The sequence below is a fragment of the Macaca fascicularis genome, chromosome 16 (genome assembly GCF_037993035.2).
Source record: "Macaca fascicularis isolate 582-1 chromosome 16, T2T-MFA8v1.1".
NCBI lineage: Eukaryota > Metazoa > Chordata > Mammalia > Primates > Cercopithecidae > Macaca > Macaca fascicularis.
Window position 1 is genome coordinate 38,820,634 of NC_088390.1, and position 19,979 is coordinate 38,840,612.

General features: G+C 43.2%; 1 protein-coding gene across 2 annotated transcripts in view; it reads left to right on the forward strand.

Moving 5' to 3' along the window:
* Window positions 1-4,695: 4,695 nt before the first annotated feature.
* Window positions 4,696-19,979, forward strand: part of PSMD11 (proteasome 26S subunit, non-ATPase 11) — a 39,496-nt gene continuing 24,212 nt past the window's right edge. For both annotated transcript variants that reach the window (XM_045376137.2, XM_065532341.1), the window contains exons 1-3: window positions 4,696-4,822; window positions 7,172-7,273; window positions 14,697-14,821. In XM_045376137.2, coding sequence (XP_045232072.1) covers window positions 4,732-4,822; window positions 7,172-7,273; window positions 14,697-14,821 — 318 coding nt within the window. In that variant the 5' untranslated portion in view covers window positions 4,696-4,731. The remainder of the gene's footprint in view (window positions 4,823-7,171; window positions 7,274-14,696; window positions 14,822-19,979) is intronic.

Consider the following 19,979-nt stretch of genomic DNA (forward strand, 5'->3'; position numbering starts at 1 on the left):
CCGAGACGGGTGGATCACGAGGTCAGGAGATCGAGACCATCCTGGCTAACACGGTGAAACCCCGTCTCTACTAAAAAAAATACAAAAAACTAGCCGGGCGAGGTGGCGGGCGCCTGTAGTCCCAGCTACTCAGGAGGCTGAGGCAGGAGAATGGCGTGAACCCAGGAGGCGGAGCTTGCAGTGAGCTGAGATCCGGCCACTGCACTCCAGCCTGGGCGACAGAGCGAGACTCCGTCTCAAAAAAAAAAAAACAAAAAACTTTGGGATACAAAATGTTTAGAAAGACCAGTGAACAATTAAGAGCTACATAGAAAAAGGAAATTGTTGTGGAATATACAGTAGCATAGGGAAGATTAGGGCTGTGTAGTGTGTTTGGGGGTGGCATGAGGACAGAAAGAAGCATGACAGGGAGGGGAGGGAGACAAGACTGAGGGTGAGGAAGCTTAAGATGGGAACTAGAACTGACAATTGATCACCACTCTATTACTATGAAAATTACCTATTGGGCCGGGTGCAGTGGCTCACGCCTGTAATCACAGCACTTTGGGAGGCCGAGGCCGGTGGATCACCTGAGGTCGGGAGTTTAAGACCAGCCTGGCCAACATGGAGTAACCCTGTCTCTACTGAAAATACAAAATCAGCCAGGTGTGGTGGCGGGCGCCTGTGATCCCAGCTACTCGGGAGGCTGAAGCAGGAGAATTGCTTGAACCTGGGAGGTGGAGGTTGCCATGAGCTGAGATCACGCCATTGCACTCCAGCCCAGTCAACAAGAGTGAAACTCCGTCTCAAAAAAAAAAAAAAAAGGGGGTGGTGGGAATAGAACTGACAATTGATCACCACTCCATTACTATGAAAATTACCTATTAAAGATTCATTTAGCCCTCCAACTGGGCTCCCTGAAGAAGGGGAGCAGTAGGTGCTAATCCCAGCTAATTTAATCAGCAACTTAATTGCAATTTTATTTATTTTTTTATTTTATTTTATTTTTTTATTTTTATTTTTTGAGACGGAGTCTAGCTCTGTTGCCCAGGCTGGAGTGCAGTGGCCGGATCTCAGCTCACTGCAAGCCCCGCCTCCCGGGTTCACGCCATTCTCCTGCCTCAGCCTCCCGAGTAGCTGGGAGTACAGGCGCCCGCCACCTCGCCCGGCTAATTTTTTTTGTATTTTAGTAGAGACGGGGTTTCACCGTGTTAGCCAGGATGGTCTCGATCTCCTGAACTCGTGATCCGCCCGTCTCGGCCTCCCAAAGTGCTGGGATTACAGGCTTGAGCCACCGCGCCCGGCCTTAATTGCAATTTTAATGACTGCCACTGATTGAATACTTATATATGTGTCAGTCATAGCACTGAAGTGTTCTAGTATCTTTAAAAATGTAAACTTCAAAGCTGGGCTGGGCACAGTGGTGTGTACCTGTAGTTCCAGCTAGTTGGGAGACTAAGGCAGGAGGATGGCTTGAATCCAGGAGTTTGAATCTTGCCTTGGCAACATAGCAAAACCCTGTCTCTTAAAAAAAATAAATTTCAACAAATCTGTGAAATAAAATTTTAAAATTGTGGTGAAATATGAATAACATCAAATTTATCATTTTAACCATTTAAAATTATACAGTTCCGGTCTGGTGCGGTGCCTCACTCATGTAATCCCAGCACTTTGGGAGGCCAAGGCAGGCAGATCACTTGCGGTCAGAAGTTCATGACCAGCCTGGCCAACATGGTGAAACCCTCTCTCTACTAAAAATACAAAAATTAGCAGATTGTGTTGGCGGGCGCCTGTAGTCCCAGCTGCTCAGGAGGCTGAGGCACGAGAATTGCTTGAACCCAGGAGGCAGAGGTTACATTGAGCCGAGATCACACCACTGCACTCCAGCCCAGGTGACAATGTAAGACTTCATCTCAAAAAAAAAAAAAAAAAAAAAAGTTCTGTGGCATTAAATACAGTCAAATTATTGTACAACCATTAAGTGAAATTGATTTTTAAAATAGTTTTACTGATGATCAAACTTTGTATCAGATAGTTTAAGTAATTTGACTGTTAGTTGGTAGCAGAGTGAAGATTGAGCTCCATGTTTGTCTGACTTCAAATTCTGTGCTCATTTTCTATAGCATGTAGTCCTGCAACCTTTTGAAGGGAGATGAGATTCAAACACGTGAAATAGGCTGGGCGTAGTGGCTCATGCCTGTCATCCCAGCAGTTTGGGAGGTCAAGGTGGGGGGAATCCCTTGAGGCCGGGAGTTTGAGACCAGCCTGGGCAACATAGCAAGACCTTGTCTCTTTAAAAAAAAATCAGCTGGGCCAGGCGCAGTGGCTCATGCCTGTAATCCCAGCACTTTGGGAGGCCGAGACGGGCGGATCACGAGGTCAGGAGATCGAGACCATCCTGGCAAACAAGGTGAAACCTCATCTCTAGTAAAAATACAAAAAATGAGCTGGGCGTGGTGGCGGGCGCCTGTAGTCCCAGCTACTCGGGAGGCTGAGGCAGGAGAATGGCATGAAGCCGGGAGGCGGAGCTTGCAGTGAGCCAAGATCGCGCCACTGCACTCTGAATAGGTTCCTTTAAGAAGGTCCTGGATGGTCTACCTTTTCAGCATCCTCTTGGCTCATAAGAACCTTACCATGTCAAACACAGGAGTGGAAGCTACCCTATTGTTGTCTTTTCTCCTGGTCCTATTGTAGAGTGTGCCAGCCAGCTTCCCTAATTCATAATTCTGCAGGCTAGAAGTGGGTGACCATCTTCATGAATGTGCACACATGCCAAATTCCTCAAGAGACATGTCTAGTTCATCTCAAAACTTTCACCATGATGATCATACAGGGATGGGCTCATAAGTTTCCACAGTCAGCAAGACTCACTAGCTTGGGAGAAAGATCTGGCAGACACTCCTAGTCTTTTACAGTGGGGGTCCCTAACCCTGGGCCAAGGACCACTACTGGTCAGTGGCATGTTAGGAACCAGGCCGCCCAGCAAGAGGTGAGTGGCTGGGGAGCCAGCATTACGCCTGAGCTTCGCCCCCTGTCAGATCAGCTGCAACATTAGATTCTCATAGGAGGCAAACTCTATTGTGAACTGAGCATACCAGGGATTTAGGTTGCCTGCTTCTTATGAGAATCTAATGCCTGATGATCTGAGGTGGACCAGTTTCATCCCGAAACCATCCCCCCTCCTCACATCTGTGGAAAAACTGTCTTCCACCAAACTGGTCCCTGGTGCCAGAAATGTTGGGGTTTGCTGTTTTATGGTTCCCCCTCTTTGTAGTGAGACCAGCAATCTATCCTCTCCTACGATTTCTTCTAAAGCCTCCCCCCTCAGCCTCCCAAGTAGCTGAGACTACAGGCGTGCACCACCATGCCTGGCTAATTTTTGTATTTTTAGTAGAGGTGGGGGATTTCTCTATGTTGCCCAGGCTGGTCTTGAACTCCTGGGCTCAAGCGATCTGCCCACCTTGCCCTCCCAAAGTGCTGGGATTACAGGCGTGAGCCACCGCATCCTGCTAGAAGCCACTTAATCCAACTCTCCATCAAAGTCATGAATACTGTTTACAACAACCTGATGAGATGTCATCTACTTTTCACGTGAACACACCCAGGAATTAGGAGGGCATTCCTTAACCGGCAGCTCTCAGCTTTCCCAATCAGGATTTGAGCTTCACCAAATAACTCAAACCCCCTGTTTCCTCACATACTAAAGGGGAGTAAACATCTTCTTTACAGAACATCGTTGGGAGAATAAAAGGAGATAGAGGAATATAAATGGCCTAATCCACTTACAGAAGAGCGTGTGCAATGTTAGTCCCCTTTATGCGTCCTTTTATGGGACAGCACATTCCATTTTTGGATCGTCATCGCCTAGAGAAAGGTCTTCCTGATACCGAATTGTCTTTGTACCCTTTTAGCATCTTTCTTAAGTTTAACCCTAAGTGGTCTCATAGAATGTCATTTTTCCGTCCACACGACGTCTTCACTGATATCTGTGACTTTAGTTGAAGGGACTGAAGATATTGGGAAGAATAATTCAATTTCTCTTTTTCTTTCTTCCTTTTTTTTTTTTTTTTTTTTTTTTTTTGAGCTGGGGAGCTGGGTGAGGCTTCTGTGGATTCCCAAGAGGTGTTTGTGGCGTGAATGGAGCAAAGGTGATGTTTCATTTCATCACGTCCAGCACTGTCCCAAGGTTAAGTGGGCGCGTGAGAAGGACAGTTTTCTCCGGTTCTGGCGGGTTTGCCCTCCTGCCGGCTAGCGTTCTGCGGGAGTCAAGCCTGGAAAGCGTGTGTGCGGCGTACAGGCGTCAGACACTGGAACGCATTCGAATGGTGCTATTCTTTGTCTGCCACATAGCGAGCACTTTATAAGGTCACTTATAGTCCTGAATGAATGGTTAAATCGTGGAAGCCGCAAAGAAAGCCACACAGCTTTGACTGAAGACCTAGCCCGGTACTCAAGAATCCCTCTCAGGGGTGCGCGAGCGGGGCCGGAATCAAGAAGCCTCTTTTGGGGTGGGCGGGGACCGATCTTGAGCTCCCACTGCGGGGCACCGCCTCTTTTCCTCGCCGGCCGCCCGCTAGGCGGCGCTGGGGAGCTTGCAGCCCACGGGCGAGGCGCTCCGAGAGACTACAACTCCCGGAGTGCTCTGGGAACGGAGCCGCGGGAGCTACAGGCGGAGGGACGCGAGGGCGGGCTTTCCGGGTGTGTGTTTCCGGCGTCGGCGGCCGCGGCCGGGGACGGTGTGAGAGCAGTAAGATGGCGGCGGCGGCAGTGGTGGAGTTCCAGAGAGCCCAGTCTCTGCTCAGCACCGACCGGGAGGCCTCCATCGACATCCTCCACTCCATCGGTAAAGGTCGCCGCGCCGTCTCCCCGGCCCCGCCGACCCAGCTCGGCTTATGTCGGTCGGCGGCAGCGGAGAGGGGCCGGGCTAGCCGGCTCTGGTGCTGCTGACTCACTGTGTGTGTGAGGGGGGCCGGGCCGGGGGCGCAGGCCGCTCGGAGCTCCCCAGAGCCCCCCGGGTCTCACTCTTGTGGGAGGGCTTGAGGCAATCCCCAGGTCCCGTCGCCGGCTGCTGACTCACGGGGGGCTTAGCGTAGGGTGGGAGAGTGGGCCGAGCCGGGCCCCCACCCCTCCCTAGCTGTGTCCCCGGCTCTGGCCCGCACGAGCTGGTCTGGGACCCGGAGTAGTGCCGGCCGGCGTGCTTGTCACGGACTGGTCCTAGAGTCTTTAGTTGAAAGGCCTTGGCGAAACCAGCTCAGGACAGGCATTTCCCGCCGTTGTAATCAGCACAGTCTGCTCCGGGTGGGAGCGCGAGCGCTTGCTCTTCTCTGGGAGTTTCCTTCCACGGGACGCTGGGAGCTGCTACTCCCCAGCCCCACGGCGGAAAGCTCCACTAAGAGGAGGGTCTCTTTCAGAATGTGGGAAATTCAGGGGTGACACACACCTCAGGTTGGCATTTGGTTTGTGGAGGTGGCCGAGACGCTCATCTGCCTTGTGTAGGGTGTAAGAGTGAGGTGTTGGAGCGGGACCGCCGGGCTAGAGGAGGTGACTAATCTTTCCAGACTCCCTGTAGGGATTGGAAGTGAGTTAAGGGAGTTAGTTGTCAGCCACAGAGTTCAGGGAATTCTTTGGAACGGGTCGGCTGCATGTTGCCGGAAAAATTAAAATTTTCTTAGCATTGTAATATGATGGTCTTACACCTGCACACAACAGGAAAACTGAAATGACAACCCCAGCCAGTCGTTTCCTGCAGCTTTCTGTTGGGATTCAAGTGTGAACAGAAATTTATGACAGAGGAAGACTTAAATGTTCACTCATAAAGGATTCAGTTAGGGCTTGGACCAGCTCTTCACTGTACATGTAATGGGATCTTTTTAGTGTAGCTTGGGAAGATTTGAATCAGCTCAACAAGTAGTATGAGAATGCACCTGTATGTGGGACTTGCAAGATGTTGGCATTTGACATAGTGTGTTGAATTTTGGTATTCCAGACCTGCACGGAGAAAGGACAATGACAAGATCTTGATACTTTATCATTGGGGATACTAGAGAAGGAGAGGAGGTGGGCGTCAAGATGTATCTTTGAGCGATATTGGTAAAAGGTGTTTCTTTTGAAAAGTTCTGATCTTGACTTAGGTCAGTTGCTTCTACGGAACCAGAGTCATCTCATTCACCGTTACATGGGTATTTTATTCTGAGTACACATTATTATTTAGAACTAATGTGAGGAGCATGAATTTTAATTGTCTGTGCCTAGTGCCTAATATTTTGTCTTTCATAAAGTAGAAATTATGTTAAACATTACAATTAGAGTATTTCCTGTTGGCCCACTATTCTAGGGGAGAGTTCCCTGAAAGCTTCACTGTTAGAGCAAGCTTGAGTCATCATGGTTGACGGCCTTACTTTTTCTGGACTCCATCATGGAGTATCAAAATCTTGGTTTTTGTCAAGTCATGATGCTTTCTTTGTAAGAGTAGTGGTAACCAGTGATGATCACTACAAACTTGGAGAGGCTATTCCATGCTTGCATGTTAAAATAGTTATTAGCTGTTGAAAATAGGACAGATAGCACAAAGTTATTTTAACAGACCTCAGTGCATTAAAAAGCAGCAGTGTCTCCTAAGTGTAGCTGTGCAGGATCACACTGGGGCTTTGATAGGGTTGTTTTTCTTGAATGGCTTTATAGACCTGCTTATCCCTAACACACCCATCAGCTGAGGCTTTGCACAGACATAAAGTTTATTGAAAGGCTTTTGACTTACAGGCATCAATAACTTGGTCAATTGATTTTGGTTTGTGGCATAAATGCACAGGCATGTTTAATATCTTCACATAACATAGTGACTGGCATAGATCTTGGCACCATAAGTATGAATGATTTGTTTTGTTTTAATTTTGCTTTAACCAAGTGACCACAACGGAAACTTAGTGTATATAGGTAAGCAAAAATCTGGTGGGTAGAATGAAAAGGCACATTTAAAATCAAAGAGAAGAATCCTGTTTTTTATGATTTACATGGAACATATTCTATGTATATATTATCTTTTTTTTTCCCTGACTTAGAGTTTTTTTTAACTCTAGAATTTGTCTTTTGGTAAATATGTTTGAGTTTGTAATGGATCTTATGAGGGTGAAATTTCCCTCAGTCTTCATTTTTTGGTAAGAATTTTAAGAGGGTTTGCATTTTCCTCTCCTAGTGAAGCGTGACATTCAGGAAAACGATGAGGAGGCAGTGCAAGTCAAAGAGCAGAGCATCCTGGAACTGGGATCTCTCCTGGCAAAGACTGGACAAGCTGCAGGTAAGTGCTACACATGGATTGTACCTGAAATGCTGAGTGAAATTCCCGTCTTTTGTTGGAGTGAAGAATCATGGGACTGATCCACAAACTGAATTCAACTTTATTTTCTTGGCAACTTGTTGAGTTTCAGTTTTTTACCAGGCAATTAAGTGGCCTTTAAACTCAGTTCTTTCATGGTAGTTTAGTTTTGCAAATGAGAGACAATCTTATTTTTGTTGGGATATAGTGATTTCTGATTTGTTTCTGGTTTTTGAATTCTCACTGTATTCCCTCACATAGAGGCAGCAACAGTCTTCAATAATTTCACTGAGCAACTCTGATGTATTTAAGATAGATAACAACTTTAAGCGCCAGATTCAAAAATGACAAAGGATTTTGTATACAAGTGACTCACTGTCGTTTTTTTCTGATTGATTAAGAATAAGAATAAGACATTAAATGGAGTCTTCCTAAGACTTCTCCATTTGTACCTAGGACTTTGTGCACATCATTGCTCAGACATTCTAGTTGTAATTAAACCATTGACTGATTAGATTTGACATAATATTCTGATGATGGGTGTGTCCTTGGAATGAGAAGGGAGTCCTTTTGATCAGGAAGGACCTTTTACCAGTAAAGTGGTAATAGTATTTAAAGAGAAGTCTGTTTAACTTCAAATGGGTGGTTTTTGTTAAGTTTAAAGTGAATTTAGAGCTCATTTGATTAAATTGGATTAAGATCTGTTAAGTGACCTCATGAGTTATTTCCCCTAAAATTATGTTGTTTAAGAGAATAATGGGGGTTAGTTGGCACAACTTCTTGAACTTGAGAGCTAAAGATGTTTTTCTTATTTCGAAACGGGGTCTCGCTGTGTCACCCAGGCTGGAGTGCAGTGGCGCGATCTGGGCTCACTGCAACCTCTGCCCCTTGGGTTCAAGCGATTCTCCTGCCTCAGCCTCTGGAATAGCTGGAATTACAGGCGCGCGCTACCACGCCTGGCTAATTTTTGTATTTTTAATAGGGACGGGGTTTCACCGTGTTCATCAGGCTGGTCTCGAACTCCTGACCTCATGATCCACCCACCTTGGCCTCCCAAAGTGCTGGGATTCCAGGCGTGAGCCATTGTGCCCAGCCAGTGATTTTTTTCAATTAAAGATCACTAACTTATTACTAGGCGCAGTCTATAGAGCTGAATAAAGATGTATGAAATTGTGAGGATGTGTTTACATGGGCCTTATATCTTACTTAAAACATCGTTAAGTAGCTATAAGAAGAACCATACGTAATGGTTTTTGATTGCTATGAACTCTTTTTTTTTTTAATTATTATTATTTTTGAGACGGAGTTTTGCTCTTGTTGCCCAGGCTGGAGTGCAAATGGTGCGATCTTGGCTCACTGCAACCTCCGCCTCCCAGGTTCAAGTGATTCTCCTACCTCAGCCTCCCGAGTAGCTGGGATTGCCAGCATGCGCCACTATGCCTGGCTAATTTTGTATTTTTTTTTAGTAGAGGTGAGGTTTCACCATGTTGGTCATGCTGGTCTCGAACTCCTAACCTCAGGTGATCTACCTACCTCGGCCTCCCAAAATGATGGGATTACTGGTGTAAGCCACGGTGCCTGGCCAACTGGTTACTCTTTTAAACACATACATGGTTTAAGTTAATTGAATCCTTGAAACAACTTGAAGTAGGTACTGTTATCCATTTTACACATGGAGGATACTGAGCACAGAAAAGTTAAATAACTTACCAAAGCTCATTCAACTAATAACTGGTAGACCTAGGATTTGAACTCATGTAGTCTTACTTCAGAGCCCATATAGCCACATGACATCATGGTTATTATTGCTTTCCTGTAACTGTCTACTTCCGAATTATCATTGGTGGGTGGTGTCTTTTCATCTTAGACTGACTTCCCTCCTATTTAACATACATATGGATTCCAGTTGTCTGTCAGTTAATTTGAGCTTGATAATCAAATTATCAAGAACAGTTTTGATAATCACTTCATGCAAAATATAGTAAGGTAATTTTTCTGAATTATAAAGCCAACAGAAGTGATGTGAAAATTTTTTTGTTGTTAGCCAGGCGTGGTGGCTCATATCTGTAATCCCAGCACTTTGGCAGGCTGAGGCAGGAGGATCCCTTGAGTCCAGGAATTTGAGACCAGCTCTGGCAACATAGTGAGACCCCGTCTCTACAAAAAATAGAAAAATTAGCTGGGTGTGGTATTATGTGGCTGTAGTACCAGCTACTCTGGAGGCTGAGGTGGGAGGATTGCTTGAGCCGAGGAGGTTGAGGCTGTAGTGAGCTGTCATCACACCGCTATGCTTCAGCCTGGGTGACAGAGCAAGACCTTGCCTCAAAAAAAGATTTTGTTGTTGAGATATCCAAATTTCTACTTTCCTTCAGTGGCATGAATTAAGAACAGTGTGTGGTATATAGTCAACACTTCAGTAATTTTCATCCAAAAATATTACTGTTTTGCTTGAAATTCCTATTTTATATGTATTCTCCCCTTGTTTCTTGCCCTGCCTTGTGACTTGAGAAGTTTAGACGTGTACTGCTAAACCTGTTGGAATTTAATAGATGAATTATAAGAACTTTCAAAAACATTTCCATGTTACCTACTGTTTTCTAAGAAAGTTTGATGAGTATAGGTATACACAATGGGAACTCTAAGGAAGTGTTAAGGCCTACATATATTTAGCTGTGTTTGCTATTATTGATGGATAGGTTTGTATTGTTTGCTCCCTGAGAATAGAAAGTATGTCTGTTCCTTTAATGTCCAGTTTTGTTTTTTATGCATTTAATAAGTGCATAGCATTATGCTAAGTATTCTACTCAAAAATTTAAGATAGGATCCCTGGCCAATAACAATCACTTGGGGATTACAGAAAAAAACAATGTCTGATGTGTAATTGTAATTGTAAGTAGTGTTAATAGTGTTGAGCATCATCAGACATGATGCCTAGGCTCAGGATTTCATAGCCTAAAACTTTTCAAAGGAATCTGTTGAGTTCTGTGAGGGCTTTTTTTTTTTTTTTTTTTTTTTTTTTGAGACAGAGTCTTGCTTTGTTGCCCAGGCTGGTGTGGAGTGCAGTGGCGCGATCTCGGCTCAACCTCCTGGGTTCAAGTGATTCTCCTGCCTCAGCCTCCCAAGTAGCTGGAACTACAGGCGCCCACCACCACACCCAGTTAATTTTTGTATTTTTAGTAGAGGTGGGGTTTTATCATGTTGGCCAGGCTGGTCTCGGGCTCCTGACCTCAAGTGATCCACCCACCTTGGTCTTCCAAAGTGTTGTGATTATAGGCATGAGCCACCATGCCCAGCCTTTTTTTTTTTTTTGAGACCGAGTTTCACTCTGTTGTCCAGGCTGGAGTGCAGTGATGTGATCTCAGCTCACTGCAACTTCTACCTCCTGGGTTCAAGCGATTCTTGTGCCTCAGCTTCTCCAAGTAGCTGGGACTAGAGGCGTGAGCCACCACGCTTGGCTAATTTTTTTTTTTTTCCTTTTAGTACAAAAGAGGTTTCACCATGTTGGCCAGGCTGGTCTTGAACTGCTGACCTCAGTTGATCCACCTGCCTCGGCCTCCCAGAGTGCTGGGATTCCAGGTGTGAGCCACTGACAAGGAAATTCTGGTCACATAATTACAAATAATCCCAGTAAGAATAGGAGGAAGTCAGTATGATTTTATGGGACTTAAAAAAAAATTATCTCAGTATGTATGAAAATGGAAAGAAACAGGAAATACAAACAAGAATGAATATAAAACAGTAGTAGACTAAAACAGATGATGAACTAAGTCTGAAAAATGGCAGCTGGGCATAGTAGCTCACACCTGTAATCCCAGGACTTTGGGAAGCTGAGGTGGGAGGATTGCTTGAGACCAGGAGTTAGAGACCAGTTTGAACCGCATAGTGAAGATGCTATCTCTGTTAAATTTTTTTTTAAAAAATAGCAGCATGGATAACATAAGGAGACCCCATATCTACAAAAAAATTAAAAAATTGACTGGGTGTGGTGGTGCATTCCTGTGTCCCAGGTATTTGGGAAACAGAGACAGGAGGATCACTAGAGCCTGGGAAGTCAAGGCTGCAGTGAGCCACAATTGTGCCATTGTACTACAGCCTGGATGACTGAGTGAGACTCTTTCTCAAAAAAAAAAAAAAAGAAAAATGCAGGAGGACAACTAAGAGATCATTTGCTTCTCTCTTGGGGTAAGAAGAATAACACTCAGTGCTTAGAGAAAATATTGTAATGCTAGCAGGTGTTAGAAAGGCAGACTGCTTAGCTCATGTTTCGCTTCTGCCTTTTCTAGGAAGGAAAATGATTTTCAAACTGAAAGAAATAGGTGAGAGAAGACAGAGCAGATAGTCTCTGTAAATAAGTTCAGGTCTCTAGGCTCTAACAGTTTCTTTTATTATCAAAAAAATAGTTCTAGCAGATGTAACTATAGAGCCATTTATTATTCTGAGAAAAATCATGGAGAGGTGTAAGGAAACTGAGGCAAATATTATCCTGCCTTTCAAGAGGATAATGCAAAGAATAGATGTATTCACTGTGTGCTGCACATTGAAATAAATTAAAAATAAAGAATAGACACTATACATGGTCATTAGTGGTAGAGTTCTGGGACAGATTATTTGATAAGGAGATAGTAATCTCTTAAAAACAGTGGATTTATTGTGAACAGATTATTCCAAATTCACCTTAGTTCTCTCTATTTGTTTTGTTTTGTTTTGTTTTTTTGAGACAGAGTCTCACTTTGTCACCCAAGCTGGAGTGCAGTGGCACAATCTTGGCTCACTGCAGCCTCGACCTGGGCTCAAGCAATGCTCTTGCCTCAGTCCCCCAAGTAACTGGGACTATAGACCCACACCACCATGCCTGGCTAATTTTTTGTAGAGTGGGGGTTTCGCAATGTTGCCCAGGCTGGTCTTGAACTCCTGAGCTCAAGCAGTCTGCCCGCCTTGGCTTTCTAAAGTGCTAGGATTATAGGTGTGAGCCACTGCACCCAGCCTAGTTCTCTTTTTGGTTAGCTTTATCAGACCCATAGATTTTCAGGGGTCTGTGTGCCACCTGTTTTTGTAAATAAAGTTTTATTGGAACAAGTCGTGCCCATTTGTTTCCCCATTGTGTGTGACTGAGTGAGTTCAGGACCTGCTACTAAGACCATATAACCTGAAAAGCCAAAAAAATTTACTGTCTGGTCCTTCACAGAAAAAGTTTGCCAGCCTCTGGATTAGAGGAATGAAATAGTTGAACATTTGCCATAATATTAATATCAAAGGTACAGGTTATGAATTTACAATGAGCTGAGTAACTGTATCCAAAACATGTTAATAAATGGATCATTTGTCAACCTGAAGGGAAGTCTTCAGGCATTGTGTCGTGAAGATCTGTCCTTGTTTTTCTGGTCAGCATCTGGAATCATGGTTAAAGCCATTTCAGAAGGCATGCTTATTTTTGTAGATGACTCAGTACAGTTAGAAGACAGAATTAAAATTCACAGTTATTGCCAAAGCCAGGAAGATTAAATTCAGTTGTGATAAGGATTAAGTTATATACTTAAAGTATTTTTCAAAACAGAGGAAGTTGGGGGAATTACCTGTTTTGACAGTAGTCTATTAAAAAGGACTTTAATGGACTCAGTCTGAACAAAGAGAGGTGTTAGAAAAAGCAAAACATGCTCTCTTATGTTACATATCATGGCCTCCTGGTCTACTGTCAGACCCTACCTGGGGCAATTGTTTTCATTTCTGGATACCACAAAATACCACAGGTAGTACCTTTAGAAAGTAGAGTTTGTTCAGTGGAGAGCAACTAAGTTATCTAGAAACAAGGACTTTGGAGGAACAGTTGAAATAGCCAAAGATGTTAAGCTTGGATAAAGGGAAAATTAGGGAAATGTAAATGATAATTACCTTTAAGTATTTAAAGCCATATGAAAGAAGGTATAGATTTCTGTTTTGTGTTTCAAAAAGGAATAATTTGTTTTGGTCAACATTAGAATAGGCTGCTTTGTGAACATTTCTGTGACTAGAAATCATTCAGAATTGTTCAGGCACAGGAGGAAATTCTGTGGGAGAAGGGACATTGCTCCGGACTACTTTAAAAAAGCTATCATTACATAATATAATTGAAATAAATGCAAAAGGAATTTGAGGGGGAGAATCACTGTAGACTGGAGTTACATGGAAAACTCAATAGGACTTCAGATGGACCTAAAAGGATATATAAGATTTATATAGGCTGAGAAGATGGCAAGACATTTCAGATGGGATTATGGCATTAGTGCCTCTTGAAAGCAGGAGTATATGCTGTAGTCTTGTGCAGAGGCGAATGAGGTGGCAGAATGAAAAAAGTTTTAAACATTGGGAATCAAAGGTCATTACTGGGGAGTGAAGGGAAAAGATGAACTTTTCTACTCTATATCAAGTTCTTAAGTGCCTGACACAGTCCCATGCATTCTCTGACTATTCAGGCAGATGAGGATTTCAGGGCCTTGAATTAGCATTCTCTGGAGGGTGAGGTTTGCTTGCCCTGAATTAGAGTTCTCAGGAGGGTGAGTCTGCAATTGGAGAATATTAAAGAGGCAGTGGCACTAAAGTAATTTTAACCTACATTCCAAAAATACCTCATTAGCTGTTTAGTTGAAACATTCTCTAATTTTTACTATTTAACAAGCATATCTCTAGTTTATTGTTTCGAAAGATGTTTCTTTAGAGTTCGTATACTGCCCTCTTCTATAAAGTGGGGGAAAAGCTCTATGATGGATCCCTTTTTTGGTCATAGTTTAAGACTTAGGTTTTGAAGATTAATGAGGAATTTAAAAGAGATATAGTAGCACTTTAAGGGCAAAACACTCTTATATGTGAAAAGTTTATTCAGAAGAGTGCCAGGGAAGTGATATTGCAGAAAGGCTAAACTGGGGAGCACTGCAGAAAGACATGAAAAAGGAATCTAGAGTGGGAAATCTCTTGTCTGTTTAAGGGGAACAGCTGAAGCAGACTTGGAGATTAGAAAAAAATTACTTGTATAACCTGATCATATTTGTTGGTTGTGAGGAAGTAATTTTGTGAAGGTGGCAGGGACACAGCATATTTCATGTTCTAGAAAACTGCTTTTTGAGATTATGAATACTTGGCTGTTTATCTTTCATTAAGATGGATAAATGAAGCAGAGACATGAGCTTTTCTTGGAACTTCATAGTAATCCAGTGGCTAAGTAGGTAACAGAATGCAAATTTGGTATAAGATGTTAACGTATTTTTGCTACTCTGCTATTTGCTAGGAATGCTTTAAACTCCTAGTAAGTTTCATTTAGACTGATTCCAGTGATGTAAGTACTGATTTTTATGACATTCGGTCAATTTCTTAAGTGGGTATTTTGTCTCAAATGTTGATGTTTACTTCTCTTTTTGAATTGCCTTTCATACAGAGCTTGGGGGACTCCTGAAGTATGTACGACCCTTCTTGAATTCCATCAGCAAGGCTAAAGCAGCTCGCCTGGTCCGATCTCTTCTTGATCTGTTTCTTGATATGGAAGCAGCTACAGGGCAGGAGGTAAGTGGTATTAATGACAGAAAGTAGACAATATGGAGAAAAGTTTGTTTCCATGAAAGAAATGCCTGCCTGCACTTTAGTACTAATGTGGAAGGGAAAGCTGGGAGGACAGCACAGGACTTATCATGTCAGTTTCTCTTTGTTACAGGGCATTTGATACTTTGGGTCTGTTCCATGCTTTGCTTTGTAAGTGGAGATTGTCAGTGGTCCCTGGAATCCTCATTACATCAGGGTCACAAACTGATTCTTGTCTTTGAGGTATTGTATTGCCACACCTTTGTAATGTTTTCTGTGTCTGTGGTACCTTTCATCTCGTGTCACAAAGCTCCTTCTGAGCACTAATTAAGTCTTGTGGTATTCCTTCTTAGCATGTTTTGTACTGCGTATATACCTTTATTGAGGGGTGAGCATCCATCCGTTTGTGTCTCATTGTGCAGAAGTGACTCCGGTGTTCCTGTGCGTGTCCCACAAGTTCAGACTAGACCCTGAGCTGTATTAAAGAGTGCCTCTCTGTAATCACTGAATCTTTTCCAACCTTCTCAAAGATAACTGTATTTTCTGCAATTCAGGAAGAGACACATACCAAAATTAAACATCGTTCTGTAAAAAGTGGCAGATTCAAGCAGGGTATATTGTCATTGCTTGAATCTGTTTGTAGGAAGAATATAGTTGTTGTTTTTCTTATGGATATATTGATCAGTACTCATTGAGTGCCTGCTACGTGTTAGGCAGTGTTTTAGGTATTGGGGATACAGTTGTAAAAACACAGTCACTGTTGTCATGAGGATTATTTTTTAATGGGGAAGGCAGGCAATGAACAAATATAAAATGTCAGATAATGTAAGGGCAGAATTGCTAGTTGGTTATATGTCTGATTGTTTGCTGTGGCCTCTGTGGGCATGAAAGGTATGAAAGGCCATAGTAGCGTATTGAATAAATGAGAATTTCAGAAACCTGGGACACATGGATCCCACTTTGGAATCATACCTTTTGTAAAATCTGGCTTTAATGATTCTTTGAATGCTGATTTAAACACTATATACTAACTTTATTTGTAGAAAATTCGTTTGTAGAGCAGTCTTCAAATTTATGTCTCTGACAAAACTGTTTAATGATAGTATATAAAAAATAGATGGCTATTTTGAATTAAAGTGTCAGTTATTTTAAGAAATATATTAAAAGTTATTTGGGGTATTAGTCTTAACTAACTTTTAAAAAAAATTGTACCTTAAAAAACTCATGAAAGTGGTACCATCCTTTGTTTGAAATAGAGTACCTTAAAATAGATTGATCAGTAAATGTTAATTTGAAACTGACTGATAAATGTTGCTTGGAAGGTTTTGGGCAGAAAAGGTAATTATGGAAGCTGCTCCTTTTTGCACACCGAAGTTTCTGAAATTATCCCTCCCCATAACCTAGAGCTCAGTGGGTAGAACAGCATTTTTTTTTTTTTTTTTTTTTTTTGGCGATGGAGTTTCACTCTTATTACCCAGGCTGGAGTGCAATGGCACGATCTTGGCTCACCACGACCTCCGCCTCCCGGGTTCAAGGGATTCTTCTGCCTCAGCCTCCTGAGTAGCTGGGACTACAAGCATGCATCACCGTGCCTGGCTAATTTTGTATATTTAATAGAGACGGGGTTTCACCATGTTGGTCAGGCTGGTCTTGAACTCCTGACCTCAGGTGATCTACCCGCCTTGGCCTCCCAAAGTGCTGGGATTACAGGCGTGAGCCACCGCACCTGACCTGCATTTGTTTAATGATCATTTCTCCTATTCCTTTGTGGAAATCCATTCAAGTCATATTTTAGTGCTCTGCTATAGTTCACTAGTAGGATTTCCTGGACTTTGTCATGTGGCTCCCTGACTGGTTAGGCTCTCTCTTAACTGTGGTTGTATGTTGTCATTGTTCATTGCACGTTACATTTATATACATTAAAGACTTTTCTTCCTTTCCTTAGGGTGAAAGGAAACACTTTTAGGCATTGTATCATTTTATCATCAGTGTCATTTTAGTTTTTAGTAAAGGCTATTTTTGTTTTCATTTTTTGAGACAGCCTTGCTCTGTTGCCCAGGCTGAAGTGCAGTGGCACAGTCTTGGCTCACTGCAGCCTCAACCTTCTGGAGTCAAGTGATCCTCTTGCCTCAGTCTCCTGAGTAGCTGGAACTACAGGCCTGCACCACCATGCTCGGCTAATTTTTGTATTTTTATGGGGGGGGGGTTTGCCATGTTGCCCAGGCTGGTCTTGAACTCCTAGGCTCAAATGATCTGCCTGCCTTGCCCTCCCAAGTCCTGGGATTACAGGCATGCAGCACTATGCCCGGCTAAAGCTGATATTTTTGATGGTTAGCAGCTTTGCTTTTGTCAAGAACCAGAGTCTTATTCCACTAAGCAGGACTTCTTTTGGTAATTTTTGTGGATTATAGGTTATTTGCTTGTTTTGGAGCAAATTGTGGATCATCCAGATTGTCTCACCTGCACCTCAGACTCAATATGGGCAACCTCAACATCCAGCCATTTGTTTAATTTTGTCAATTCAGCTTTCTTCAGTTTCTCCACCTCTTTCGTATGTATTTGTTCTCTTTTTTTTTTCCCAAGATAGAGTCTTGCTCTGTCACCCAGGCTGGAGTACAGTGTTGCGATCTTGGCTCACTGCAGCCTCCGCTTCCTGGGTTTCAGCAATTCTCCTGCCTCAGCCTCCCAAGTAGCTGGGATTACAGGCGCCCACCACCACACCCGCCTAATTTTTGTATTTTTAGTAGAGATGGAGTTTCACCATGTTGGCCAGGCTGGTCTCGAACTCCTGACCTTGTGATCTGCTGGCCTTGGCCTCCCAAAGTACTGGGATTATAGGTGTGAGCCACTGTGCCCAGCCGTGTTCTCTCTTTACAACTACCATCTAGTTTGGTTCTTAATTATTTTTTATTTGGACTACTGCAAAAACCTCATTCAGTCATTGTCAGAGATACCTTACTAAATAGCCCTCTGATAATTTTGTTCCTCTCCCTCTTCTCCCACAACTCAAACCTTCAGTGGCTTTCCATTGCCTGCAGAATTAGATAATTAATGGTTTTCTATAATACAACCTACTGCAACCTACTGCAGTAGTCTAATCTCCCAGGACTCTACTAAGCATATCAAACATGTCAGCCATGTTGGATGCCTGGCTGTTTGCTGAACAAGCCTGTATGACCCTCATGCTGTACTTTTCTCTTCCATAGCCTTATCTCAAGTTCCACCTCCTCTCAACTCTTTCCTTCCTGAGTTTGATGTGGTTTTAACTCTTTCAGTGACTCACATTATATTTTGTACATGCTCTATTTCTGATTATTCTGCCTTGTATGACAATTGCTTTACACTTGCCTTATCTCCTTTACTGTAATATAATCTCACTCAGGTGAAGCACTATATGCCTTGCTGTAGCACAGAGCCTTCCTCATTCCCAGTACAGTTCAAATTCCTTAACCATGGCTACCTCTGACCACATCCACTATACTAGTCTCCTTTTACTTTCTTTACAGCTGTAATTACTGGCCTTATTGCCTTATGCTTCAAACTGTCTGGGGTTGGGACATTTATATACATATGGATTGCTGTCAGCTTGATCTTAACAGGGTTTTTTTCTTTACATTGTTTCAAGTCTTTGCTTACATCTTACTTCCTCAGAGACTTTCCTTGATCAGCCTATCTTTTTTTCCTTTTAAAAAATATTTATTTTTTACAAAAATTAGCCAGGTGTGGTGGTGCATGCCTGTAATCCCTGCTACTCAGGTGGGTGAGGCACAAGAGTCGCTTGAACCCGGGAGGTAGAGGTTCCGGTGAGCTGAGATGGTGCCACTGCACTCCAGCCTGGGCAAGAGTGAGAAGAGTGAGACTCTGTGTTAGAGTATACTTATATACTCTAAGTGTTGTATTCCTGGCATTTAGAGTACTTTGGCTTGAAGAAGCTGCATACCTTTTTGTTGAAGGAATGTATAGACTGTGCCTGTGTCTTCCCTATGGTAGATGTGCAGTGGTGTGCTCACAGCTCACTGCAGCTTCAACTTCCTGGGCTCAGGTGAGTCTCCCACCTCAGCCTCCCAAATAGCTGGGACTACAGGTACACACCACGACGTCTGGCTAATTTTTTTTTTTTGTATTTTTAGCAGAGATGGGATTTTGCTATGATGCTTAGGCTGGTCTCAAACTCCTGGGCTCAAGTGATCCTCTGGACTCGGCTTCCCAAAGTGCTGGGATTACAGATGTGAGACACCATGCCCAGCCAGGAAATACTTTGTTGAATTAAGGTTTGAGTTTATTGAATTGAGATGTAAGCATTGGGTGTTGTTACTACATTCGTTTAGGTAACTCAAGGTCTCTGACTTGGGGAAATAGGATATAATTTTTATTCTTAGTTCTTTTTTCTTTTCGAGATAAAGTCTCTCTCTGTGTCCCAGGCTGGAGTGCAGTGGTGTGATCTTGGCTCACTACAACTTCTGCCTCCCTGGTTCAAGTGATTCTCTTGCCTTAGCCTCCTGGGTAGCTGGGATTACAGGTGCACGCCACCATACCCAGCTAATTTTTATATTTTTAGTAGAGATGGGCTTTTGCCATGTTGGCCAGAGTGATCTTGAACTCCTGACCTCAGGTGATTTGCCTGTCTTGGCCTCCCAAAGTGCTGGGATTACAGGTGTGAGCCACCACACCTGGCTTTATTCTTAGTTCTTTTTTAAAATTTTTTGATTGGGTGTTGGGAAAGAATAGACAAGCAAGTCACAGGCGGATGGCTATCATGGTAGTATTGAGGCCCAAGGCAAAATGGGAAGTTTTATTTATTTTATTTATTTGAAATGGGGGTCTTGGTCTGTGGTCCATGTTGGGGTGCAGGGGTGCAATCGTAGTTCACTGTAACCTTGAACACCTGGGCTCAAAGAATCCTCCTGCCTCAGCCTCCCAAGTTGCTGAGACTACAGATGTGCACCACTACACCTGGCTAATTAAAACAATTTTTTGTAGAGATAGGATCTTGCTGTGTTGCCCAGGCTGGTTTCAAACTTCTGGTCTTAAGCGATCTGCTTGCCTCAGCCTCCCAAAGTGCCTGGATTATAGATGTGAGTCACCGTGCCTGGTAAAAGAAGACATTTTAGAAAACTGTTAAGACAGCTAGAGTTTTGTGTTA